General features: G+C 38.7%; 2 protein-coding genes across 5 annotated transcripts in view; both read right to left on the bottom strand.

Moving 5' to 3' along the window:
• Positions 1-8333, bottom strand: part of LOC149257136 (DUF21 domain-containing protein At2g14520-like) — a 478430-nt gene extending 470097 nt beyond the window's left edge. Inside the window, exon 1 of one of the 4 annotated variants that reach the window (XM_089413642.1) lies at positions 7165-8333. In XM_089413642.1, the coding sequence (XP_089269768.1) occupies positions 7165-7342 (178 nt within the window). In that variant the 5' untranslated portion in view covers positions 7343-8333. The remainder of the gene's footprint in view (positions 1-7164) is intronic. The other 3 variants (XM_089413638.1, XM_089413641.1, XM_089413643.1) reach the window with 3 other exon arrangements.
• LOC149257137 (uncharacterized) lies at positions 1927-5438 on the bottom strand. The gene is made up of 2 exons (XM_089369283.1): positions 3091-5438; positions 1927-2973 (listed from the first exon to the last, which is right to left on the bottom strand). The coding sequence occupies exons 1-2, from the start codon at positions 4889-4891 to the stop codon at positions 2315-2317; spliced, it is 2460 nt and encodes an 819-aa protein (XP_089225409.1). The 5' UTR covers positions 4892-5438; the 3' UTR covers positions 1927-2314.
• Positions 8334-12311: the final 3978 nt, after the last annotated feature.

The raw sequence follows: 12311 nt of genomic DNA on the forward strand, positions 1-12311 counted from the left end.
GTTGGCTCAAGTGACGAAGAATGGTAGCACATTGAGCTATCAGGTGGTTGCAAGGGGTTGCTGGTTGCTGACTAAAGTCAAATCTAGGAGAAAAAATCTCCTGTAGGGGTCACCCACTGATGGTGGGTAACAAACCATACTATGCTTTTCTATTATTTTAGCTGCATCAACCTTCAAGGAAATGTGTTTCAGCCCTACTCAAGGATGTGGATAAGAGGGTGCCAATTCCCAATGAACCAATGACAAGTTAGACTCGAAGGATGGAGATAGTATCAAGGGTTTGTAATGTGATTGGGAAAGCATTCAATATGGTGTAAGGAAGAATGAACATGCTATTTCAATACAGACTTTCCAAGTAGTGCCCCTCCTATAACCCTAAGGCCTTAAGGGAGGTCCTATTGGACTAGGGCTAGAGATTAACTCCCTAGTAAGGTGAGAAAACAGATTTACAATCAAGATCGATCAATCATCCAAATCACCCTTTTATCCATCCTAAATGCTTAAAACATTACGTAAAAGCGCATGATTGCAAAATTATCAAAGTACTTGTTGAGTGGTACCCCACCTTCATCCAAGAGGCATGCCGGATGGCGAGAGGTGTAATGACTGGTGCAGATGGTGGAAGAGCTGGCATGTCATCATCATCAACCTAATGTGTAGAACTGTTGGTTGATTGGTTGTCCAAAGTAGGAGAAAAATTTTATCTTCGGCAGTTACCCCTTTTGGTGGTAACAGGATGGATACTACATTGCCTATTCATTTTAAAATCCCAGTATATCATGTTTTATGGCATGTCTCTACTGACTCTAAAGCCTTTTATGAAGGAATCTCACAATTAATCGAATTGGATGAAAATAGGAGAAAAGCCTATGACCACCTTATCAAGAGCCAAGAAGCTACGATGAAAAAACTTGACAAAAGGGCTCGAAGACGAGATTTCCAAATAGGGATCTTATATTGCTATGGAACAAGAAGGCGAAGAAACTAAGAAACCATGGAAAATTTGACAATTTGTGGTTAGGCCCCTATATAATTGTTGAAGTTGCAAGTGAGAATTCATTCCACAATGGCCATCTAGATGGCGGGAGGTTGCCTTGGCCCATTAATGGAAAAGCTTTAAAATTGTTTTACGAAGGTATAACTTAGTGCTATCAAGGGTGCATTTCTCACTGTAACATAGTTTTTATTTTTGCCTATGTGATTTCAAGCTCATTGATGTGGTACTATTTATTTTATTTTATTACTTCGTTTCATTTCCTAGAATATTAGTCATTTCATTTTGATTTTATTTTATTTTATTGCTTAGTTTCATTTCCTAGAATAGTAGTCATTTCATTTTGATTGTATTGCTATGTTAAGGAAGGGATAGGACTTCGGTCCAATTCTCTCATAGGGTTTTCAAGCTCCTACCTCTTAAAGTGGAGCTCTGGTTAGCATATGAAGCAAATGGGGAGCTAAATAACATGAGAATACAAGCTCCGCCTTTGCTTCATATGCTAACCGGAGACCACTTTGTTATTTAGCATCTTTTTTTGAGGTTTTAGACCTACTCACTTTGTTGAAACATCGTTGTCAAGGGTTTACGTATGCCAACTCTAACCTAACTTCTATTCTTACATGTACTTTCTTTTCTTTTCTTTCTTTTCTTTTTTCTTTGGATGGAAGAAGTATCAATCACCTACAGTGGGATGCTTATCACCAAAACTGTGTGAAGCTCGGTCGAGCCTGAACAGCCCTTGGGAAGTTTAATTCCCCAAAGTGGCTTCCATCCTCAACCCCTCCCCATGAGATTTGAACATGTGACCTGACGTGGACTAAACCCCACACAAACCAACTGGCCTATACCTCATGGGTTTATTCTTACATGTACTTTCACGTCCCATTAACCTATAATGGTCATTACTAGACATTAATATCAATGTTTTACAAAACGGACTCGGATTCGGACTCGGCCGAGGATCGACTCGGAAACGGAAACGGAAACGGCAATGACTCGGCCGGCTCGATTTCAATGACTCGGTCGTTGTAAAAAATACATTAAATATTTATTTTTTTTATAAAAAAACATAATTTTAAATAGTTTAAACATAATTTTAAATATTTTCATTCAAGTTTCCAAACACACAACATTATAATATACATGGAAGACAACATATGATCAAAGTAGGCTCATGAACCAATCCATTATATCAAAATGGTACGGTGTACCCAAGGGCCAATGGCAATAGTAAATACATAGTCAACTGTAGTCTGTCATACATGATCAAAGACTCAAGAGTCAAAACAAAATACAAATAACCAAGGAGGCTAGTAGCTACTGGCTACTGCCAGAGGAGCCAAGATCATCTCGACCAATCTCTGGATCATCATCATCAGAGGCAGAGCCAGACAAGGGGCCCCATGGCTCCTCCTCATCATCATCGTCTCCAACTGCAACTGTAGAAGTGGTGCCAGTACCAGTACCACTAGGCTGTGAAGCAGATGCAAGCTGAGATAGAGTACAAATGCGGCTGCGCTTCTGTCGTGGCTGAGCAGAGGAAGGCGAAGCACCTACAACTGGAGTCCTACTAGCTGGCTGTGAGACTGAGGCTGGTGGATTGGGATCTGCATTCAACTGAACACGCTGCAGTGGATCTCCAACATCAAGTTCATCAAGATCCTCATCAGGATCAAACTCTGGTAGACGACTCTCCACTACCCAATCTGATGTTGGATCAATGTCTTCCAACACAATGGGATCTGAATCAGGTCTTTTGTTCAGCAATTGGTTCCGTCTGAGCCGAAGGTTGTATTGGACAAAAACTAGATCATTCAACCGTTTTTGCTCCAAACGGTTTCTCTTCTTTGTGTGAATCCTCTCAAAGACAGACCAATTGCGCTCACACCCAGATGCACTGCAAGTTTGACTCAAAATACGAATTGCAAACCTTTGCAATTCAGGGCACTGGCCACCAAAGGCCTCCCACCATTGTGCTGCAAAAAACATAGGAGTGTAATGAATTATGAGTTAGATGAAGGCTGAAGCTCAACAAAATTACAAATTATATCTAACTTGAAATTGAGAAATTGAAAATTGAAATTTTTGTTTACCTGGCTCATCTGCTTCTCTTGCAATCTTTGCTAGGTTCTTCCCAAAGGTACCTGTTGCATTGGTGAAGGATGTGACCTGCTGATGTATCAGTAGCTGATCAGACTCCGATGGGACCATGCGCTCAATGCAATCAACCAGTCCATCTCTGACCTCCCCCCTCAAAGCTCCTGACTCCTTAGCTTTATAATGATACCGTGGGTTCAAAAAATACCCAGCTGCATGTATAGGGCGATGGAGTTGATTGTTCCATCTTTCATCAATGATTGCCCAAATGGGCCCATACTTTGCCACTCTATCCTTGTATGCTGCCTTTATTTGCTCCTTTGCTTGATCCATAGCCTCATAAATGAAGCCCATAGCCAACCTTTCCCCATCCACCAACCGCAACACCTTAACTAGTGGCTCAGCAACCTTCACAATCTCTGTTGCCTTTCTCCAAAAAGTTTCATCATGGACTTTCCTTCTCAATTCTCTGCCTTCTGGTTTGTTAGACCAACTGCTATTATTCCAATCATCACTGGAAAACATCTTTTGCAAGTTTCTATGTTGGGAAAGCATAGATTGCAATGTCAAAAAATGTGTAGCAAATCTAGTGATGGCAGGCCTAATAATATCCTTGCCTCCAGTGTGTTTCCTCATGATACTCAAAACCAGTGTATGATTGTAGATAAATTTTGTTATGCTTTTGGCATTATCTACAGTGTTTCTGACCCAATCTAATTTCCCAATATCCTCAAGCATGAGGTCTATGCAATGTGCAGCGCATGGGGTCCAAAAGATGGTCTTGTGTTTTTCCTCTAACAGTCTACCAGCAAGAACATAGTTAGAGGCATTGTCTGTGATGATTTGAACAACATTAGCCACCCCCACACCCTGAATAACCTCATCCAATAGCTGAAACAACAAGTGGCCATCTTTTACCTTATCAGATGCATCAACTGATTTTAAAAACATGGTTCCCTGTGGGCAGAAGACAAGAAAGTTTATGATGGTACGGTTTCTTTGATCAGTCCATCCATCTGACATGATGGTACACCCTGTTCTTGCCCATGATTCCTTGAAATCTTGCAAATACTCATTAATTGATGTAATTTCTTTCTGCAAACGAACCCCCCTTAGCTCTTGCATAGTAGGGCCTTTGAAGCCTTTTCCAGCAGCATGTATGGCCTCAAACATAGGCTCATAATATGGTGAACGAGCAGCATTAAAGGGGATATCAGCATCATACCACCATCTAGCTATGTAGTCACAAGCAGTCTCCCTCAATTCTTTCTTCCAATGGTCATCTAAAGTGGGCTGAGAAAGACCTTTACTAACTTCAGGACCATGTGCATCTGATGGAGAGGAGCCTGAGTGAGTGAAAAAACTTTTGATAGTCCCATCACCCTTCATTCTACCCTTTCCCTTATCTTGAACAGAAGCAAAAGAGGGAGGAACATAACGGAAAGGGTTTGATGCATCAGTTTGAGGGATAGAGGAAGAACCCTCAAACTCATAGTGGGGGTTGGCAGCCATCATTCTTTGTATCTCCCTCTTCCTCCCAATTTCAGCCTGTATCTCTTTTTGCCTAGTCTTATCTGCTTCAAATTTTTCAAAGCTTTCCAACAAAGTCTTTCTAATCTCCCCAATTTCGGGGGATTTACATGCAGTAATATTGCCTTTAATCCCTGCCAAGTGTTGTTTCAGCCTATGAATCCCCCCAGGACCTGACTTAATTTTCCTATGGCAAAACTTGCAACACATCTCATCATCAACCATTTCAACATATGCCCAAGCAGCATCTTTTGCTCTAGGTGCCATTTTTTGACTAGGAAAACAATCTGAAAATGAAAAAAAAAAAAAAAAATTGATTCAATGTTCATTTATTTGACTAAAAACACTCTCTAAGCTATCTTTATATGCACCTAAAATTTAATAAGTAAAAACAGATTTATAGAGGTGGAAAAAAATACCTCAAGGCACAAACTGCCTCCTCAAACTTGCTCCAAAAATCAGCTCCTCAATGCTGCTCCAAATGGCTGCCCAAGAAGCTCCTCACTCCAGCTACAATGCTCCTCCAAGACTCCTCACTGCTGCTCCAAAACAAGCTCAAGAACTGCTCACTAACTCTCAAAGAAGACTCTCACTCAAATGCATAAGACTGCTGTGAGTGAAATGAGAGCATTTGGCTGTCTTAAATAGAGTTTGGGAGGGGGAAATGGACCCCAAATGCATTTAACTAATCACATAAACCTTTTCATGTCCACAAACCCTAACTAAATCAGCCAAAAATCAGCAAAAAATTAATTTTTTTTAAGTTAAAACGCTGCCCAGCGGGTTCCAAACGGTACGGCCGTTTTTTGACGTGACCCGGCCGGGTTGACCGGGTCAGCTATGACCCGGCCGAGTCATTGGCTGACTCGGCCGGGTCATAGCTGACCCGGTCACCGAGCCGGGTCATAGGGCCGAGTTGAAATTTTTTTGGGTGACCCGGAACGAAACGGCCGTTTCGGAGTCAACCCGGCCGTTTCGTAAAACAATGATTAATATGTAATTTATACATGTATTAAAAAAGTACTGCCCGTATTCAACAGCTAGAATGGCCAATGACGTCCATATGGTTGTAGAATTCCAAGCATGTTGAGCACCCTACCAAGAAACATGAAGGAGAAGAGAACTTGACCAGTGGATAGATACCAAAACAATTACCTTTCACCGTGCTGTGATAAATTTGCCATACCATTATTGAAAAACACATTCGTGTGGCCTCTATATTACCCATATGCCTATAAGTATAACACATCCTTAAAAAACATTATATAATGCCCAACGCGATGTCTATTTCATATTAACAATTGAAAACAGACGTTCCAAATATGAGACAATGCCCCCAAAACATTGCCTCTTCAAATACCGGGCTTTTGTCAACTGGATCTTGATTTCATGACAAAGCAGGGGTGTTTCATAATCCCCACCAGGTTTCAAATCCCCCACAAACAAGTTTCACCCCATGTGGGCCCACTCGTCAAATACACCCCTGGTTTTTCATTCTTCGCCCAATCTTGCAGGCAATGTTGTATTTGTTTAGCTCCAGATCTAGCTTGTTTGCTCTGATGTAAACGTTTTATTGAATAAGGGTTTGTATTGCACTCGGGCACACCAGATTGGCAAGTTTGATGAATGGGACGTGTTAAGAGTTTTTAAAACAGGTCTACTGCTTTCTTGCTTCGCTTTCTTGCTCCACTGAAATATAGGTGAGAGCAAAGGAGCATGCTACCTCCAAGTGAAGGTACCGAATCCGATATTTATTCATGTATATTGAAAATACCTCTAGCATGTAACTTTAGAAAGACACGATATTTGCTATTAAAAATAAAAATTAAAAAAATTTGCAACATTTATGAATGCAAAATAGCTACAAATTTGCAACGTCGTCTCCAGCAACACTGCAATACAACAAAATAATAAAATTTAAATAAACCAGGCATAATGTTTTGCGTAAAATTTCAGGTCTGTCATCAAAATAAAACGCAATTCATAATCCAAATACAACGTACTTCATTGCACATTTGGGGTCCTTAAACCATTACCAAGTGAAAATATAAATCAGAAATTTGCAATCCCAACGCACTCGCAATTTCGCACGGAATCCCATCCGAGACCGCGATAAGCTTAAGGGTAACTTACCGTGGACGAAAAGAGTAATATTTTTTGAAAGCTTGATTACAACTTTCAAACAGAATTTCGTCAAAAATTCTGGTAGGTATGAGTCTGACTACTTTGGCTATATCTTTTAGCCATTGTTAGAGACAACTGGAAGCATCAATTGCAATTAATCGAAAAAATTGAAGTGCTTTTTGCTAAGTATGTATATTGTTTCTTTATTTTCCCAGACAACTCGACCAAAGTTTTTAAGTGAATTGCAGGCAGGAACTGCAATTTGATTCTCTGAAAAATAGATTAAATTATCAGCTGAGTACAGTCGAATGAAAAATTATTAACAAAAGAAGGCGCGGAAAGAAAGGAAGCGGATTGCAGCAACAAAGACTTCGAAGAGAATAAATAAAATAATTGTGTGTGAGGGAAAGGAATACCAGCGTGTTTTTTATCTTCAGGCTTGCCAGACTTAATCAGAACTTCCAAGTCGACGAGTCCCAGCGACATTAGGCCGAGGGTAAGTCCAGACATCAAGCCAGCGAAAAGCACCAGCGCGAAAATTATCAGAAGATATAGCCAGAACGACACTCCACAACAGTGCTGCGACGCTGCCATTCAAAATATAGTATGATGAATTCGCTAGTTGAGCAAGCACTAAAATCCCAGCCTGAGAGGGAACAAAAGATTTAGGGCCGCCGACTCATTTATTCATCCATCGATTTATTCAGCACTCGGCCTATAGGAGTCTCAGTTAAATTAGCACTTGTTATATAGGCGTTCGAGAAGGCTCCGTCTCTACCAAGATAGCGGAGGAATACCAAGATAGCGGAGGAAGAATCCTGTTCCTCCGCCCCTATCTCTGTCGGAAACTATTCTTAAATGCGCATTTAAAGCGCCCTAATTGCAAAGGCCCTGCCAGCTCAACCATCCATCCAAGCCAAATAACCTCACTCTGCTCTGCCAACTCAGCCTGCCAGCTAAAATGTAAATTTCAAGCCCTCACTTTGGCCCTGCCCAAAAGAAAACGGAAAACAAACACCGAGCAGCTCTTCCGGCCAGATTAACAGCAGAAAAGCTGGAGCTTAAAATACCGACAAAGCAAATTCAGATTCGTCTGGAAGCAAACAGCTCGCCCTTAAGCTTACCCGCCAGAAACGGCGCCTCTTTCAGGTTGCTTGGAAAAGAAACACCAAAGTTGCAGTCATTGTTTCGTGATTCGGATAGGACAGAGTTCAAATCCCGTTGATCTCTATAAAAATATAATTATAATTTCGTCCACTTAAAAATAAATAAAAATAAACGCAAATCCCGACCGATTGTTTCTTTTAAAGGTCGCAACAGGAAGGTAGGAAGCGCATCTGAGCCTATATTATTATGGCCCACAGTGGACACAAGTCGCTTTGCAGTTATTTTAGGTCATCCCAAGCAGTCCATGGCCATTTAAAAAATGTTTGTCAGATCATTCTTTGTCACGCGTGTGTATTTTCAAAAGTAAACGAACGGCCACTCACCAACCAGCTTTGACTACCATGCCCCGGGAAATAGATTTTCTAATGTCCCGGAAAGGCAGCCATGGACAACTACAAGCTTCCGGTTTCTGGCTTAAACGTTGAAGATTAACTTTGAGCAGAGGCATCGTCAATTTTGTACATACACAAATTTGGACGGTGAAAAACATAGTTACCAAATCAGGATTCGAATTCAACACGATACCATAAAATTCAATATGGAAAAAATTCGAACTACATCTTACAAATATTTAAATATATTTATTTTTTTTATAAATTTAAATAAACAATCTTTATATTCAAAATTTTAATAAAAATATAAAATTGTATAAGTTGATTTTTTTCCAAAATAGAAGTTACCGTTTTTTTATGTTTTATATAAAAGTTATTGATTTGCAACCAATTTGCTATTTTATAATTTCTTATAAGGTAAGAATTATCTTTTCTCTCTATTGCAATTTGTTATTTTATAAAATTTTATAATATAGAAATTATTATTTTTTTCATTTTTTCTATAAAAATTTTATATATATATATATATATATATATTCGAATAAAAATTATCAATTTGTTAAGATAGAAAAACTTGGTATTTTCTGTATTCAAGCTTCTATAATTACATAATGAATTAAGCAAGTTGATATTTCTTATTGGAAAGAAAAAAAAAAAAAAAAGACGATATTTATTGGAAATATATATATATTCTTATAAGAAAATTTATTAAAGGTAATTGACCTTAGTATTATTTTTACAGTTCTCTACATTATTTCAATTATCCGCTAAGGTTGCCTAGTTCCAAGCTTGTTTTGCCCTTACCTGTATTATTTTCATCAATACTTGTATTTTTCCAATGGATCAAAAAAGCAAAGCTAGAATTAAAAATTTGTTCCAATGCATCAACAAAGCAAAGCTGGAATTAAAAATTTACCTTGTTGATTCCTATTTAACAATTAAAAAGTAAGTTCAATGACTTATTTTCACTAATTCAACCATTGAAAAATAATTTTTTAATTTCATAAAATAAATGTAATTTTTTTTAACAAAATAAGTAAAAAAAAAAGCAATTCAATACTTCTAAATTTACATACTTATAACACCATCTTCTGAATTTATAAAGTATATTTAAACAATGTTTAAAAATCTCTTAATTTAAAAAAATTCATATTTATTTAGTCAACCATGTGGATGTGTACATATCAAACTTCCAGATCTATTTACCGTATACCTTGAGTATGGCCATTGTTAGGTGTAACAAATCACAGGCCATTGTTCAGTGTAACAAAACACATTACTTATTCATGTTCGGGTGCAAAACACGTTCAAGTTAAGGGGAGAAGCAGGAGACAACGAACTTATTCATGTCTGGGTGCGGCACACGTTCAAGTTAAGGGACGAAGCAGGAGACAACGAACTGGAGCAGGGGACTCTGACAGGACTGGACAAAAATGTTGCAACACCGTACCGAATTGGAATTCACCGAATTAATCGTCGTACCGAACACGAATTAACGTATTTTTTGGCCAATAAGGACGAACTTGGTAACTATGGTGAAAAATACTAGGATTCCCATTATAATTACTGTAATAAATGTTGACATAATGGATTAGGTTAAAATAATTATAATAATAATAATATTAATATTAATATTATGAAATGAGTACAGAGATTCCCATTAAAATCATGAACTATAACTATGAGATAAAAATGAAATCCAACTAAAAAGATAATAAGATTCTGAATAAAATCATTGGGAAAATTTGACAAATAGAAAATATGAAATCCATGGGAGGGAATAGAAAATATATAAATGATTTCAATTTTAAAAAGAAAGAAGGAAATTAAAAGTAAAATTATTTTTGATGATGGTTAATGTTAGAGACCAAATTTTGGTTTATTGGACCTAAAGAAATGAATTATTTAGTTTGATTTAAGATTTTATTCCTATGCTCAAAAAGTTTGGAGAGAAACCTCATGAGCTTACTGTAAGGTCAGTATTGCAACAAAGATTTTGAAACTGAGATCTACTGTGGTTGTAGGTTGGGCACTCTAAGAGGAAGTGATTTTCATCCTCGCTGTTCGTATTCTCATAGAGATGGCAGAACCTTTCCATCCATGGTGTTTTAGGAATTGTCCAACTAAGTGTTTCATTATAAAACTCATGAGAGTTTGTTTTAAAATAACAAAGGCAAATTATACATAATAAGTCTAAAGATATATACCATAGATGTCTTAAATCCAGATATACATTAATAACTTTTCATTGATATTATGATTTAAAAATGGAAAAGAAAAAATATGAAACCTTAAAAACGGAAGCAGAAAGTATAGAAATAATTTTAATTAGAAAAGAAGAAAAATTAGGGATAAAATAGTAAAGGTAATAAAATACTTTTATTATATATTTTCATATATATTACATTTTTCTATATTTTTAATATACATATTTGATTTTATATGTAATAAGTTTTAATGAAATAAAAGTAATTAGCTATATATATATATATATATAATTTTATTTATTTATTTTAATTAAAAGTATTTGTGTATTTCTCTAGTACTTTGTAGCAAAGATTTTGTAATGAAGTATTTAACATTTTGATTAAGTCAAATTACATAAAAAAATAAATTAAATTAAAAGATTAATGTAATGTCAAGTAAATATTTTAACTCCGTCACCCGGATGCGGGTGATTACCCCAGTTATTAAATATGATGAGACGACAAGGCAATGGACAGGATGGCCACATGGCCCCCTGCAACTTCCCCCATGCCAATCTAAATTGCATTCAAGGCACCTTGCAGGCGCCATTTAATGAATGCACAGGCCGAGACAGTATAATTTCTCACATAATGATGGAGCTTGCAAACTACTCTGTTATTCCTCCCCCCCTGATTCATTATGTTTGTCCTCCGCAGGCTAGAGAGCCTAATGTGCGCACTGTAACAGGTAGTCAATGCTGGTTGTTAAGCTGCATTGACCTGGGCAATGGATTCCACCATTCCCACACCCGCCTCTGCAATCTAGCTCAGGTCCACAATTCCTCTGTCAATTCCCCGCACCGTTCCTCTATCAATTCCTCCACCATCCCCGCTGCTACAACCCCTGCTTTCATCCCCATCATGGTTCGCCACCGTATGCGAAGTAGGAGAGGTGGCACTAGAGGTAGAAGCTCTCACTCTCCTGCAATGCCTAGCCCCGATTCGGTTTCCCCTGCCTCCTCAGCCGATAACCCCAATCCGCTAAGTTTCGCTGGGCGTTACCCAAACACCCGCAGTGGAAGAGGAAGAGCCTGGCTCCATGGCACAGGACAAGGAGATGTGGCGGTTCGCACTGCTAATTTCCCCCTACCTCTGCATCCTGTTCCCCATACCATGCAATTTCGATTTCGTAGCTCCCTGAATCGCCCAGTAATCGTAGCCACCATTTCAATTACTTTTACGGAAGAAATTGAGCCGCCAGCTCATCTGGTTGAACACAATGATGAGCCGAACAGAGCAGAACCAAGCAGCAGGAGCCGGGGCAACACTGGTGATCGGAGAGCTGATGAAGATAGAGCCACCCTGCATGGTAAAGCGGTGGCTGGCAGTCAGCATGTTGAGGAGGGTAAGCTCAGTAACACGCAGGCATCAGGTAGTCGTCGTGGAGACACGTCAGGAATGCGTGTGGGTGCATGCAGCATTGAGGGAGACCCTCCAGCACATGGACGTGGCACTTCAGATGAGGATGACGATTCGGACAAGTACGCGTGTCCGATTGTGGAGGAACCAGCCCCGGACAATTGATAGCCAGGTGTCGAGTTTGCCAGGTGGATGTTTTGTCTTGTTGACTAGGCAGTTCTGGTTAAGTTTCTGTGTCTCCTGGTTAGGATTATGTTTTGTTTAAAATGTTTCTATTGTGTTGTGATCAAACTGGTAACCCCTGCGTGGGCTATTTTTGGACTTATGCTTTTTTGGACTGGTTTCCCCTCTGTTGGGGCAGTCAAAGCTAGTTAATCTGACTGTGTGATGAATGATGCTCAGATCCTCTGAGGCCGAGCCTCACTGTAAATCCTTTTTTGTATCATATTAATAGATTAA

Source organism: Pinus tabuliformis, chromosome 6 (genome assembly GCF_031772625.1).
Source record: "Pinus tabuliformis cultivar Carrire ecotype Pingquan chromosome 6, CPIR1, whole genome shotgun sequence".
NCBI lineage: Eukaryota > Viridiplantae > Streptophyta > Pinopsida > Pinales > Pinaceae > Pinus > Pinus tabuliformis.